This window comes from Hyperoodon ampullatus (assembly GCF_949752795.1).
Source record: "Hyperoodon ampullatus genome assembly, chromosome: 1".
NCBI lineage: Eukaryota > Metazoa > Chordata > Mammalia > Artiodactyla > Ziphiidae > Hyperoodon > Hyperoodon ampullatus.
In genome coordinates, this window is record NC_136914.1 from 62,313,598 (window position 1) to 62,327,350 (window position 13,753).

The 13,753-nt window shown below is 38.9% G+C and overlaps 1 protein-coding gene across 1 annotated transcript; it reads left to right on the forward strand.

Moving 5' to 3' along the window:
- Window positions 1-7,445: 7,445 nt before the first annotated feature.
- NUDT13 (nudix hydrolase 13) lies at window positions 7,446-11,184 on the forward strand (the record flags this gene model as incomplete). The annotated part of the gene is made up of 5 exons (XM_079719367.1): window positions 7,446-7,532; window positions 8,640-8,765; window positions 8,930-9,041; window positions 9,766-9,920; window positions 10,984-11,184. 5 exons carry the CDS (start codon window positions 7,446-7,448, stop codon window positions 11,182-11,184), a joined length of 681 nt encoding a protein of 226 aa, XP_079575493.1.
- Window positions 11,185-13,753: the final 2,569 nt, after the last annotated feature.

The window sequence follows — 13,753 nt, forward strand, 5'->3', positions numbered from 1 at the left end:
TAAGACTTCGCCTTCCAATGCAGGGGGTGTGAGTTCGATCCCTGGCTGGGGAGCTAAGATCTCACATGCCTTGAGGCCAAAAAACCAAAACATAAAAAAACCAGAAGCAATATTGTAACAAATCCAATGAAGACTTAAAAAGAAAAAAAGATAAGGACTTTGTCTTTTCCCCTATGGTACCCCTAGTGCATAAAACCCTAGTATCTGGCACATAGTAGGCACTGAAATATTGTTGAATGGATGAATGAACAGTAAGGGAAAAATTAATTAAATCATGATATACCCATATGATAGAATTAAAAACTATATTGAATAATATTTCATTAAGGTTCCTGAAAATAAGGTAGATAACTCCAGGCCCTGCATACCACCTGCATACCTCCCCCATCCCCCCGCAACTCCCTCCCCCAAGAACTAAACCACAGTGAAAGGCAGACTAGAAAAAAAAAAAATCTACACCAGTACAGGAAGGTGATAAAGGACTTCTTTGTCCCCAGCCCGGGCAAATTTAAAATCTGTGAATTTGAAATCAGTAGCCTGCTCTCACTCAGTTTTGGGGTTTAAGTTTGCACCATCTATGTGGTGTGGTCTAAAACCCCTGACCTAAGAAAAGACTTTAAGTAGTATTTGTAGACTTGCAGATGTAAAACCCCTCTGGAGGGATACACTCACAACCAGGGCTTCCCACACTGAAAGCTCTGCCATACATGAGTGCCCAGTTCAATATTTAAAGACACATAAACATACACGATCTTACATGAGCAAGAGTGAGAAGACAACAAAATTGCAATACTTGTTTTAGATATTGTTGGTCATTTGGGTTATTTACAGTTCTCAGGCTGAGACTCTAAGAACAATAACAAAATTTAAAAAATGAGTGTTAAAGTGATTAAATGTATTGAAAATGAATAAAAAATCATAAGAAAAATAAAATTCTATCAGTAAAGAATATGGTGTGAAAAATGTTAATATGCTTACAAAAAAAGGCTACAAATTAGTAGATCAGTTCTAAAAGTACTTATTGTATATGTATAGATGCGTAATATTAATAAATAGTTTGGAGAATTCCAAGGTATAAACAATGATTATCTCTGAGTGGTGAGATTCTTTATTTTTTTAATTAAATTAATTAATTAATTAGGCTGCGTTGGGTCTTTGTTGCTGTGCACGGGCTTCTCATTGTGGTGGCTTCTCTTGTTGTGGAGCACTGGCTCTAGGCACATGGGCTTCATAGGGAAGTCCCTTTTTTCTTATTATAAAAGTTAAAAAATAGTCATTTATAGAAATCAGAAAATACAGTTACCAATTTTTTTAAACAAGGGAAATCATCGAGAATCCCACCACTCGGGGACTTCCTTGGTGACGCAGTGGTTAAGAATCCGCCTGCGAATGCAGGGAACACGGATTCGAGCACTGGTCTGGGAAGATCCCACATGCCACGGAGCAACTAAGCCCGTGAGCCACAACTACTGAAGCCTGTGCACCTAGAGCCCATGCTGCACAAAAGAAGTCACCGCAATGAGAAGCCCGCGCACCGCAACGAAGAGTAGCCCCCACTCGCTGCAACTAGAGAAAGCCCTCGCACAGCAACGAAGACCCAACGCAGCCATAAATAAATAAATAAATAAATAAATAAATATTTTAAAAACCTGCTCCTATGTTATGGGGGTATAAATTAATAAGAAAAAACAGTTTAAGTTTGATAATCTTAGTGTTATGGTTTCTAAACTATTATACTTAAGGGGGAAAAATGCATTTGTAAGTGATTTATTTATTTATTATTGAGGTATAGTTGATTTACAATATTATATTAGTTTCAGGTGATTAACACAATGATTCAAACTTTTTATAGATTATATTCCATTAAAAGTTATTATAAAATATTGGCTATATTCCCTGTGCTGTACAATATATCCTTCTAGCTTATTTATTTTTTATTGAAGTATAGTTGATTTACAATGTTCAGGTGTACAGCAAGAAAATGCATTTCTAAAAAAAGTGTTCCAATCAAGAAGAATGCAAGGAACTTTTTGGATCTCAGTCCCAGTTCCAGTGAGGCCCCAGGTTTAAGACCTTAACCTGGATGTTTTTGTAGATGTTTTGCTTTTTAGGATCTTTAGGGCAAAGCACAGGTTGCATCACTCCTACTGTTCTTTTACGAAGTTAGCAGTTTGTTCTATTGTTTATATTTGGTAACTTCTGAGTGGCACATAGCTCTCCTTTGGCATACATTGAGACTTTGTCCCAGGAGGTTGCAGTCACTCACAATAAGTATAAAAATATCATGAGTATTCAAATCTCAGGTTTCTTTTGTCTTCTGTTTACAAAGAGCTCACTGCAATCGCTTTTCTCATACAGTCAAAAATAGGTTCCTATAGATGCCACTGGGGCATGTTTATCATTTTACTTTGTAGTTTCATGTGGAGCTAACTCTACTGGTGTTACAAAAGCTCCCAGATCCTACAGAAATTATCTGTAAACTGTGTTTCCTACTTAAGTGACAAAATATGCCATATACCTGAGAGTCTGTTGTAGGGCTTTCAGCAGTCAAAATCATTATCCCTGGGAGTTCCCTGGTTGCCTAGTGGTTAGGACCATAGGCTTTCACTGCTGGGGCTTGGGTTCAGTCCCTGGTCGGGTAACTGAGATCCTACAGGCTGCGTGGTAGGGCCAAAAAAAAATCATTATCCCTACGGCCGCAGAAGGAGAATCCACATTCAGTCCTCCCTGAATCACGCGGTTCCTGCCCTGATTCCCAAGTCTCTTGAAAGGATAGACTTAGGCCGTCCTTAATGAAGGTACAGAACTTGCTCCATTACTTTTTTTTTTTTTTTAGAGAAACTAATTACAGGATGTTCTCTCCTTCTACATTTTAATTTTGGCTATTGAAAATATTACACTTATTAAATAAGTGTAGGTCAAATATGGCTTCACTTTCATCAATGGTCTCTTCAGTAGAGATAAGAAGCTAACGGCATCCACCTGGGGGAAGAGATGTTTGAAACAAGAGTACATTGAAGATAAAAGTTGCTCTTTATCACCCCTAGATTGAATAAGGGTTTCTGAAGGTATACTGTTTGTTCCTTGTCTGCAATAATAAAGTCTGCTCCCATCTCTAGGTGCTCTGTGGTTGATGTTTTATCACTGAACTTGTTTTCCTTTCACTGCACTGCATGTAAATTCTTGCCTCACAGCATACTATTGGCAAAGTACTTTGAGGTTCAATTCAGTAAATATTTATTACCCTTGAAGTTCAATTCAATAAATACTTATTGAATTGAGCCATTCAATGTGCTAATTACCCATGATACAGAACTAAGGCAGACCCTGCCCTTAAGAAGATCATAGTCATTTTTAATAAAGGAGGCAAGAATATACAATGGAGAAAAGTCAGCCTCTTCAATAAGTGGTGCTGGGAAAACTGGACAGCTACATGTAAAAGAATGAAATTAGAATACTCCCTAACACCATACCCAAAAATAAGCTCAAAATGGATTAGAGACCTAAATGTAAGCCCAGACACTATAAAACTCTTAGAGGAAAACATAGGCAGAACACTCTATGACATTAATCACAGCAAGATCCTTTTTGACCCAACTCCTAGAGAAATGTAAATAAAACCAAAAATAAACAAATGGGACCAAATGAAACTTAAAAGCTTTTGCACAGCAAAGGAAACCATAAACAAGACGAAAAGACGACCCTCAGAATGGGAGAAAATATTTGCAAATGAAGCAACTGACAAAGGATTAATCTCCAAAATTTACAAGCAGCTCATGCAGCTCAATATCAAAAAAAAAAAAAACAACCCAATCCAAAAATGGGCAGAAGACCTAAATAGACATTTCTCCAAAGAAGATATACAGATTGCCAACAAACACATGAAAGGATGCTCAACATCGCTAATCATTAGAGAAATGCAAATCAAAGCCACAATGAGGTATCACCTCACACCAGTCAGAATGGCCATCATCAAAAAATCTACAAACAATAAATGCTGGAGAGGGTGTGGAGAAAAGGGAACCCTCTTGCACTGTTGGTAGGAATGTAAATTGATATAGCCACTATGGAGAACAGTATGGAGGTTCCTTAAAAAACCAAAAAGAGCGCTACCATACGACCCAGCAATCCCACTACTGGGCATATACCCTGAGAAAACCATAATTCAAAAAGAGTCATGTACCACAATGTTCATTGCAGCTCTATTTACAATAGCCAGGACATGGAAGCAACCTAAGTGTCCATCATCAGATGAATGAATAAAGAAGATGGTGGCATATATATACAATGGAATATTACTCAGCCATATAAAGAAACGAAATTGAGTTATTTGTAGTGAGGTGGATGGACCTAGAGTCTGTCATACAGAGTGAAGTAAGTCAGAAAGAGGAAAACAAATACCGTATGCTAACGCATATATATGGAATCTAAGAAGAAAAAAAAAAAGGTCATGAAGAACCTAGGGGTAAGACAGGAATAAAGACACAGACCTACTAGAGCAAGGACTTGAGCATATGGGGAGGGGGAAGGGTAAGCTGTGACAAAGTGAGAGAGTGGCATGGACATATATACACTACCAAACGTAAATTAGATAGCTAGGGGGAAGCAGCCGCATAGCATAGGGAGATCAGCTTGGTGCTTTGTGACCACCTAGAAGGGTGGGATAGGGAGGGTGGGAGGGAGGGAGACGCAAGAGGGAAGAGATATGGGGATATATGTATATGTATAGCTGATTCACTTTGTTATAAAGCAGAAACTAACACACAATTGTAAAGCAATTATACTCCATAAAGATGTTAAAAAAAAAAAGATCATAGTCTTTCAGGGGAGACACAGATTAACAAATAGCACCATGTAAGTGCAACCACAGAAGTATAGGCAAGGTATATAGTAGGACAAAGGAAGGAATGACCCCCTGTAGCCACCTCAAATCCTTTTTTAAAGAAATTCAGGATGTAAATAAATAAAAGGAAATAACCGTGGTAGGAGACCAGTGCAGGAACAGAATTCTCAAAGATGAACGCTGTAAAAGAAACTAAGTGTGGTTTTGTAATGTTTTGATTATTTCCAAAACACAGGTATTTATCTGAGCTGAAGGAAGATGATGATGCATGTAAAAAAGCCCAGCAGACAGGAGCATTTTACCTCTTTCATAACCTGGCTCCTTTGCTTCAGAAATCAGAACGTCAATACCTGGCCCCCCAGCACAGCCTATTAGGTAAGCCCAAAGTAGACTAGTAAAGTAGACCAGGCTGTGGCCGCTAAGCAGAACTCGGTCCATATCAAATCCCTGAGAAGAATCCTCCGAGTTTAGAGTCCAGATTTTTCAAACTTCTTCTGCCAATTAATTCTTTAATGTATAAACCTGAATTGCCCAATTGAATATTTTTTGGTGATTGTATGAACCACTATAGCCTTAAACCAAGGGTCAGGAAAACTGCTGTCCAAATTGGAACCCATGTCTGTTTTGTAAATACATTTTTATCGGAACACAGCCTCACTCATTCATTTACATATTGTTTATGATTGCTTTTGCACTACAATGGTAAAACAGAGTATTGTGACAGAGACTGTATGGCTCACAGAACTTGAAATATTTTGCCAACCCCTGCCTTGGACCAGCAATTTCCAGCCTCCAAGGAGCTGTTCACTGTTAACACTATTTAAGATTTGCATCATGACTTAATTTCTCCTTAGAAGGGTCAAAACTAAACGTGAACTAAAATTGTTTTGAGAACTCTTTTAAGGTATATAACTAGAGATATCTAAGCCATTGGGATTTGGCATTCAAGATGCTACCTTGAGTTTTATATGATGTCACTATGCACAAACTTCTAAATACATTGCCAGGGTCAGATGTTGGAATACTTAGGTAGTTTCTAGCAGTGCATAAGTATATGAGAATGTTTATCAGAAGGCACTAAACATTATTTATAGATTAGCAATGTAATCTTGTATTATGAACAAATAAATATGAGCCCTTCATGCACAGGAGAATAGATTTCCTCCCTATACAGCACTTGTCTTTACAGACCAGGGTCTCAGATGAGTAGTCTACCCTGGCCCACAAAAGCAGCATGATCTGAAGAGTAAATTATAGAAATGCTTTGGTCTCTCTACCATTTTAAGTTTGACACTTATTTTTTTTTTTTAGTGCTTTAATAAGTCAACTATCATGTATCTTTAAAACTAGGGGATATGCTCCTTTCATGATACAATCATAGAGTAATACAGTGTTACACAGAAAGAATTCCTTTAAACTCTTCAGGTTGCTGATGAGAAAATGGAGGCCTTGAGAGGTTAAGTGATTAGGCCAAGATTACATAGCTAATTAGCTGCAGGGCAGTGACTAGAAGCCAGCTGTACCTACTTCAAGTTGAAGTAGATGATTTCCAATAAGTCTAGTATAGCTCTGATGGTTTCATTAAAACCCTTGTTTTCTTCCCTTCTCCTTCTGTGTTTCTTAGAGTTGGAAAGGCTCCTGGGTAAGTTCGGGCAGGACATGCAAACAATAGAAGATTCTGTGCTAATTGGATGCTCTGAACAGCAAGAAGCATGGTTTGCTCTGGATCTAGGTCTAAATAGCTCCTCTTCCATAAATGGTACATAACATTATTCCTGATGGGTACTTCCCAGTGATTCTTAGACTTTGGGATTCCACATAATAGTAAAATTTCAAAGAGCATTTTAAGAATACAAAACAATTTCAATTTCTCTTAAGTTAGGACCTTAAAAGATAGTACCATCTACCATCATCATCACTTAAAGGACATTTTAATGCTTTCTTTCTCAGCTAGGTGGTGGTACAAAGTTGTTTACTGTATTATTCTCTGTACCTTTATACATTTTATATGTCTTAAATATTTCATAAGAAATGTTTTAAAATTCATGACATTATTCTTATTTCTCTTATCAATGCAGGTGAATAAACATGTTACCTTGGAGTAGCTCTGGGTCTTCAGACCTGCATTTGGGAACTGGTTTGCTAGAGGCTCATGGCTCCTGTCAGGCTTTCCTTCTCTCTTTCACGGTGTAGCTGTAAATGTAATGATGCTGGAATGAAGTTCAGATAGGAGCTTAGAGGTTCCCTTTCATCTTTTTTTCCGGGGATAGTGTGTGGCTAGTGCAAATGTTCTTATTGCCCCGAAGAGGATCTTGGGAAACACTATGCTCTAATGTTCCCAAATTTGCCTGAATATAAGAATCTCCTGGTGCTTGTTAAAAAATAAAGATTTCTGGGCCTCACTCACCTGCTATTCAGAATCTCCAGGCATGGGTTTGAGAACCTGTATATTTTTTTATTCTCCCTAGTTGAGTCATATTAGGTGAGTTTGGGAAACACTGTTCTAACAGAATATACTTGAGAGGGCCCCTGAGGTAAAGTTTGACATTCATTTCATTTTGTTCTCTTTTCTAATTTTTTAGCTTCCTTACAGAAACCTGAAATGGAGACAGAGCTCAAGGGGTCTTTCATTGGGCTGAGGAAGGCTCTCTTTCAGCTGAATGTGAAGGATGCCTCCTTGCTATCCACGGTAGATTAATTTCTTGGTTCTGTAGCAAATTAAGTAAAGTAGTGTATATGGGAAACATTTGATTTTTTTTTTTTCAGATCATAGTCCTTCCTACAAACCTTGGCAGAAGGACAATGTGCTGTAGGGAGATTGCTTATTCTTCTTTCTTTTACCCTGTTTTTGGCAGGACCGTTGTTAGTACCATTGTCTCCTGAGGGTGTGCAGATATATGGCAATATGATCTATCAACCTTATAAACATTTTTAATGACCCACAGCATGACATATACATCATGAGAAGTTATTTTATATTGCTTTAACGACTTGTCCTCCAGCTTTAGATTTTACTTGCTAAAGTGCTTTTGATTGCCCATTTAAAGAGGTATCTCTAAACGTCTTTTAAATTAATTAATTATTTATTTATTTTTGGCTGCACCAGGTCTTAGTTGCAGCACACAGGATCTTCGTTGCGGCATGCAGACTTCTTCAGTTGTGAAATGCAGATTCTTAGTTGTAGTATCTAGTTCTGGGACCAGGGATGGAACCCAGGCCCCCTGCATTAGGACCGTGGAGTCTTACCCACTGGGCCACAAGGGAAGTCCCTAAACATTTTTTATTTGCAAAAAATTCCAACTTTATTGGAGGGGAGTACACGTTGGGGTGTTTAATTATACTGAAAATGTTTTCTTTTTAAGCTGGCTCATAAGTTCACAGGTGTTCATTATGATATTTTATATATCATATTTTAAAAATAATTCATAATACATTTAAAATATGCTTTTAAAAAATTCATACTTCAGAGAATTCCCTGGCGGTCCAGTGGTTAGGAGTTGGGCTTTCACTGTTGTGGGCCTGGTCAATCCCTATTCAGGGAACTAAGATCCCGCAAGCCACACAGCACAGCCCCCCAAAATAAAATAAAATAAAATTCATACTTCAGATGCTAGAGGACTATGTTCAAATAGTTTCCTTATTTTAAAGTTTAAATAGTTAATAAGCATTTAAAGTAGTTGAGCTGAAAAGGGATTGGTGTGTCCCTTTGAGTTGCTCTAAATAGTAGCCCCAGCACCATTATAGATGAGCCCCACATTCTCTCCAAATGAAACCAAGCCCATCTTTGTATTCCTAGGCTCAGGCTCTTCTCCGTTGGCATGATGCTCATCAGTTTTGCAGCAGAAGTGGACAGCCCACCAAGAAGAATGTGGCTGGCAGCAAGCGTGTGTGCCCTTCCAATAAGATCATCTACTACCCACAGGTAAGCATTGCTTTAAAAGTTCAGTAATCCAAGAAGGCTGTGCACTACTTTGTCTTGTGGATGGAAGCCTGTACAACTAAAAGGCTTTCCTTAGTTACCCATTACTTTGTTTCATTAACAGGCCCCAAAGCCCTAGTGCCCAAGTTTCCATCCCCTTTTCCTAGATGACTCCTGTGGTGATCACTCTGGTGTCAGATGGGACTCAATGCCTGCTTGCCCGCCAGAGTTCCTTTCCCAAGGGAATGTATTCTGCCTTGGCAGGTTTTTGTGATATAGGTAAGGAATTTCGGGCATATACAGATAACACTGAAAGACATGAACTCTTATAGTATGAAATAGTATGTATTTCTTATTCTTGTTGCCATAGTGCTTGGTGTCTCAAGCACATTCTTCCTTATTATATTAAGAAAACTACTTTGTGGCATCAATTTTCCAATGTTTTATAGGCAAATTTTCAAACATAAGCATAGCTGGAAGATTATACAGTAAACACCCATATACTCACCACCTAAATTCCATAATTACTATGTTTACTTTATCACATATCTGTCTATCCATTCCTCTATCCACCCATTAATCCATCTTATTTTTTGATGCATAGATTGCAGACATTAGTACACTTTCTCCTAAATATTTCAACATGCATATTAATATAATATTAACTAGAATTTAATGTTTATTTACAGGTTGGTTTTTTTTTGTCAGTCTATTGGGGTAAAATTTGCAAATGGTGAAATGTGGCATTTGAATTTTATTAAAAACCTGAGGGCAGCAGTAGCCGCTCCAGCTCTTATTTTGTGTAACTAACCTAGTAGGTTCAAGTATTGTGGTTCAATACCCAACTTCAGACTTGATTCCTAGTGTAGAGACTCAGAGATTTAGGGCTCTTCCAAGAGTATTTCATTGACTTGGGAGCCAGTTTTGCGCTCCTTTCGCCAACGGGCTTCTGTATCACCCTTCCTGCTGCAGGGCTGTCCTGAATTAATCTGTGTGCTTATAGGTGAAAGTCTGGAAGAGGCTGTCCGGCGGGAAGTTGCAGAAGAGGTGGGATTGGAGGTGGAAAGACTGCAATACTCTGCATCTCAGCACTGGCCCTTTCCTAATGGTGCACTCATGATTGCTTGTCATGCAACTGTGAAACCAGGGCAGACAGAAGTGAGTTCTGATGCTTCCCTTATGATATATCCTTTGCCTCATCCAAGCTGGTCCGTAGGTACTTACTAAGCACCTGTCTAGTCCAGCATTGTTTAGATTATACAAAGACATGTAATATATGATTTATACCTTTAAGGAATTTGCAATCTTATAAACAACTAATCACCATAAAAATTGGGAGTGCCAACACAATCACCATTCTTCCTTGTATATATCTCAATCATGAAACAATTTATCTTTCATCATCAGGAAATTAACAGTCTTGCATAGAATAGGCACACAATAAATATATAAAATTTAATGATTGATTTCAGAATTGGTATTATTGCTCCAGTCAGGATGTTGGGGACTAATAATATAAAATCATAGGAACTTCTGATCGAAAGGGACTTAGATGTTGTCTTATCCCACCTCATCTTGCTCTAACATCCCTGACAGATGGTGTTGTGGTCCCTATGTGCCAAAGTCTGTCTATTTTGTGCTTTGGTTTCTATACAATGAATAATATCTAATCTGTCTCAGCTCCCTGTGGATGCAGTTTGCATTTTTGCTTCTTGCAAGGCAGATACTATGCTTTTGACTATCATTAATTAACACATCCTTTAAAGAAGAGTAACATTTATATGTTCGTTTTTTAGTTATATAATTTTCTCTCTCAATGTTAACCACTCTTTTTTTTTTTTTTTTTTTGGCCATGCTGCATGGCTTGCAGGATCTTAGTTCCCCAACCAGGGATTGAACCTGGACCACAACAGTGAAAGTGCCTAGTCCTAACCACTGGACTGCCTGGGAATTCCCAAACCACTCAATATTTTACTATTTGAGCTTCCAGGATTTTAAAAATATTTTTAAAATATTTAAAATATATACTTAACTCTCATCTCTTAATTATGGTACTTTTGCTTCTGGACCCTATCTAGAGCTGATTATCTCCCAGACTATAGATCCCAGATATTACCTTCTAAGACTGCTCAGTTCTGGAACCATTTTCTCATCTTTGGCCGTCGTATTCTAAGTTTTGTATCTCCTAACCTTATATCCTGTTTTTCCTTATGTCTTTCAGATCCAGGTGAACTTGAGAGAACTAGAAGCAGCTGCCTGGTTCAGTCATGATGAGGTGGCCACAGCCCTGAGGAAAGACAACCCATATTATCAGCAACAGAATGGGGCTTTCCCATTCTGGTTGCCCCCCAAGTCAGCCATTGCCCACCAACTGATAAAGGAGTGGGTGGAAAAACCGACCTGTTCTATCCTGCCTGCTTAGCTCAGATCAGGCCACCTAATCAGATAAATCCCTCCTATCTCAGAGGGGCACATCAGAGATCAACTGATGAAGAGGTGGTGACAAAAGGTCATCTCCAGGCCAACATCATAAGAAGGCAGAGCAGATGGTGAGCCTCCAGCAAGGCACATCTGCCAGCAGTGTTAATAAAAGAAGTTCCTAATCATAGGCAATCAAAAATGCCAAAACTGATGAGATGACAATTGTCAAAATCAGAGGGAAAGTTGAAGCATTAGTTTGGATATGGGCCCTTGCTCATTCATTTTCTCCTGTGCTTTGGAAGCAAACATCTTTTGGCATGTGGCTTGTCAATGCTGGGTTTATACTAACTGCCAAAATGTGCCTGGTATAATTTTGGTTACAACTTTTATCTTAATATTGAAAATATATAGCAGATCTCAACCCTCTACTGAGTTCCTTTTTATCCTCATACAATTTTAAAAAATAGCAATTTTTTTAAACAAATTTATTTACTTATTTATTTGTGGCTGTGTTGGGTCTTCGTTGCTGTGTGTGCGCTTTCTCTAGTTGCAGCGAGTGGGGGCTACTCTTTGTTGTGGTCCGCGGGCTTCTCATTGCGGTGGCTTCTCTTGTTGTGGAGCACGGGCTCTAGGTGTGCAGGCTCGGTAGTTGTGGCTCGGGTTCTAGAGCGCAGTCTCAGTAGTTGTGGTGCACGGGCTTAATTGCTCTGCAGCATGTGGGATCTTCCCGGACCAGGGCTCGAACCCGTGTCCCCTGCACTGGCAGGCAGATTCTTAACCACTGTGCCACCAGGGAAGCCCAGCACAACATTTTTGAATTCGTGTAGAGGTAATTATTTTGTACATGGTAGTTAAATAAAAGTCATATTCCTTTAAGTCTTTCATCCCAGGAAAGTGGGAGTTAAGGTCTTCCTCAAGGTACTCTCTAGTAAATCAGAGGCAGTGACATTCTGTTGAGGTAACTGCATGCCAGTGGGGCTCAAGAGCGTGTCTTTTTTGCTGTTACTTGCTCAGTTTGTGACCCAGGGAAAAGATTATCACTTGCCATGCCTGTTTTCCTAAACGTAAAACGGTTGCTGCCTTTTGCACACCCAGTAAGTGTTGTAACTTCAACGAAGCGATCAGTGAAGATGAACCATTTCTTGAGTTTTATGGGATAAACTAAATTTAGGATTTCTCATCATTCATATATGCCATTCTAAACCTTGTCATAGGGAAGAAGCACTTATCTGGAGGAAATGAAATAAATTTCTGTACCTTTGTTCAGATGTATATTTCTGTCTTATGAAGTGAGAAAATTGTAGAAAGTGAGAATTGGGGGTGGGAGGGAGTAATCTCTTTATTAGTGTGACAAACATTTAAGTCCAGATTCCAAGTCTGTGGTATGACTAAAGCAATATTCAGAAGAAATCCTGTTAGAGGTCCGTTTGAAAAGAGGAATGGCTGGGGAAAGTCTTATCTTCAGGTACTTTTAGGCAACTAACTAGTGATTAAAGACACAAGTGCCAGAGACCCTAAGATTATTCACACATCCAAGTCCCACAGGACTAAGTAAAAGAGATTCTAGAACTAGAAAGATTGAAGCGACTGAATTTCCTTTTGATCCCAAAAGGTTGTTACTCTCACCATTGCCAGCAAAACATCATTTGCTTTGGGGAAATCAAACTGCCTTCATCAGGAAATGCTGAGGGATAATACGTGATGGGACTTGATTGTCCTGTTAGATTGGCAGCTTGCCCTGACCTGGGCTGAACCTAGCATGTAGAAGGGAAAAGCACTCTCGAAAGAGACACCCTGAGATTTCTTCATATCTTGCAGTTAGAAGAAAACAGTTCAGGGTCCATGTGTATTACCATCTCCCAATGTTTTCTATCTCTTTGTGGGTGTGTTTGTGAGCACATGTGTACACAGTATTTTCAGACTGGGGAATCTGAAAATACTGATAGAAAGGGGAGTGTGCAGGATTCCTGGTTGTGAGTTTCTCAAACTTACCATGGAGTGTTTACTTTTGGATTAATGTGTTTTGCTGGAAAAGAAGAATGAGAATGCCGAATAGCAGGAGCTGCAACATTGAACTTTGTTTCCCAGCAGTGAGTGGGAAGAGGGCTGTGCTTCTTAGAACTCCAAGGATAACTGAAAGCAGAGGCAAAAGAGGGCAGGGTTGGGGTACTGAAAAATGGCAGACAAATAAAAGAAACTTTGGTGCAGGGCTCACCTGGCTGGAGAATATTTATGTGGCAATGAATCATGAAGGTGCTAAGGATAAGAAGAACCCAATGGGTCCATGAAGAAGAATAGCAAAAACAGGTAAAAAGCTAAAATTATTGGACACCAGAGGGAGACTGACTCAAGGTCATTGGTAACTGGAATAAAAAAGCAACTCATTCATTCCTTATGTTTGCCTATCTACGTTCCTTCCTCTACCCAATATTTAATTCTCGATAAACTTAATGTTCTAAACATGGAGTGTACATCTTATCTCAAGGACTTGATTCTCTCTCTTCTGCTGATTTCAAAACCTTGTGTGCATCCCAGAGTTGAGATCATAAAGACTTGTGCAGAGAGGGCAA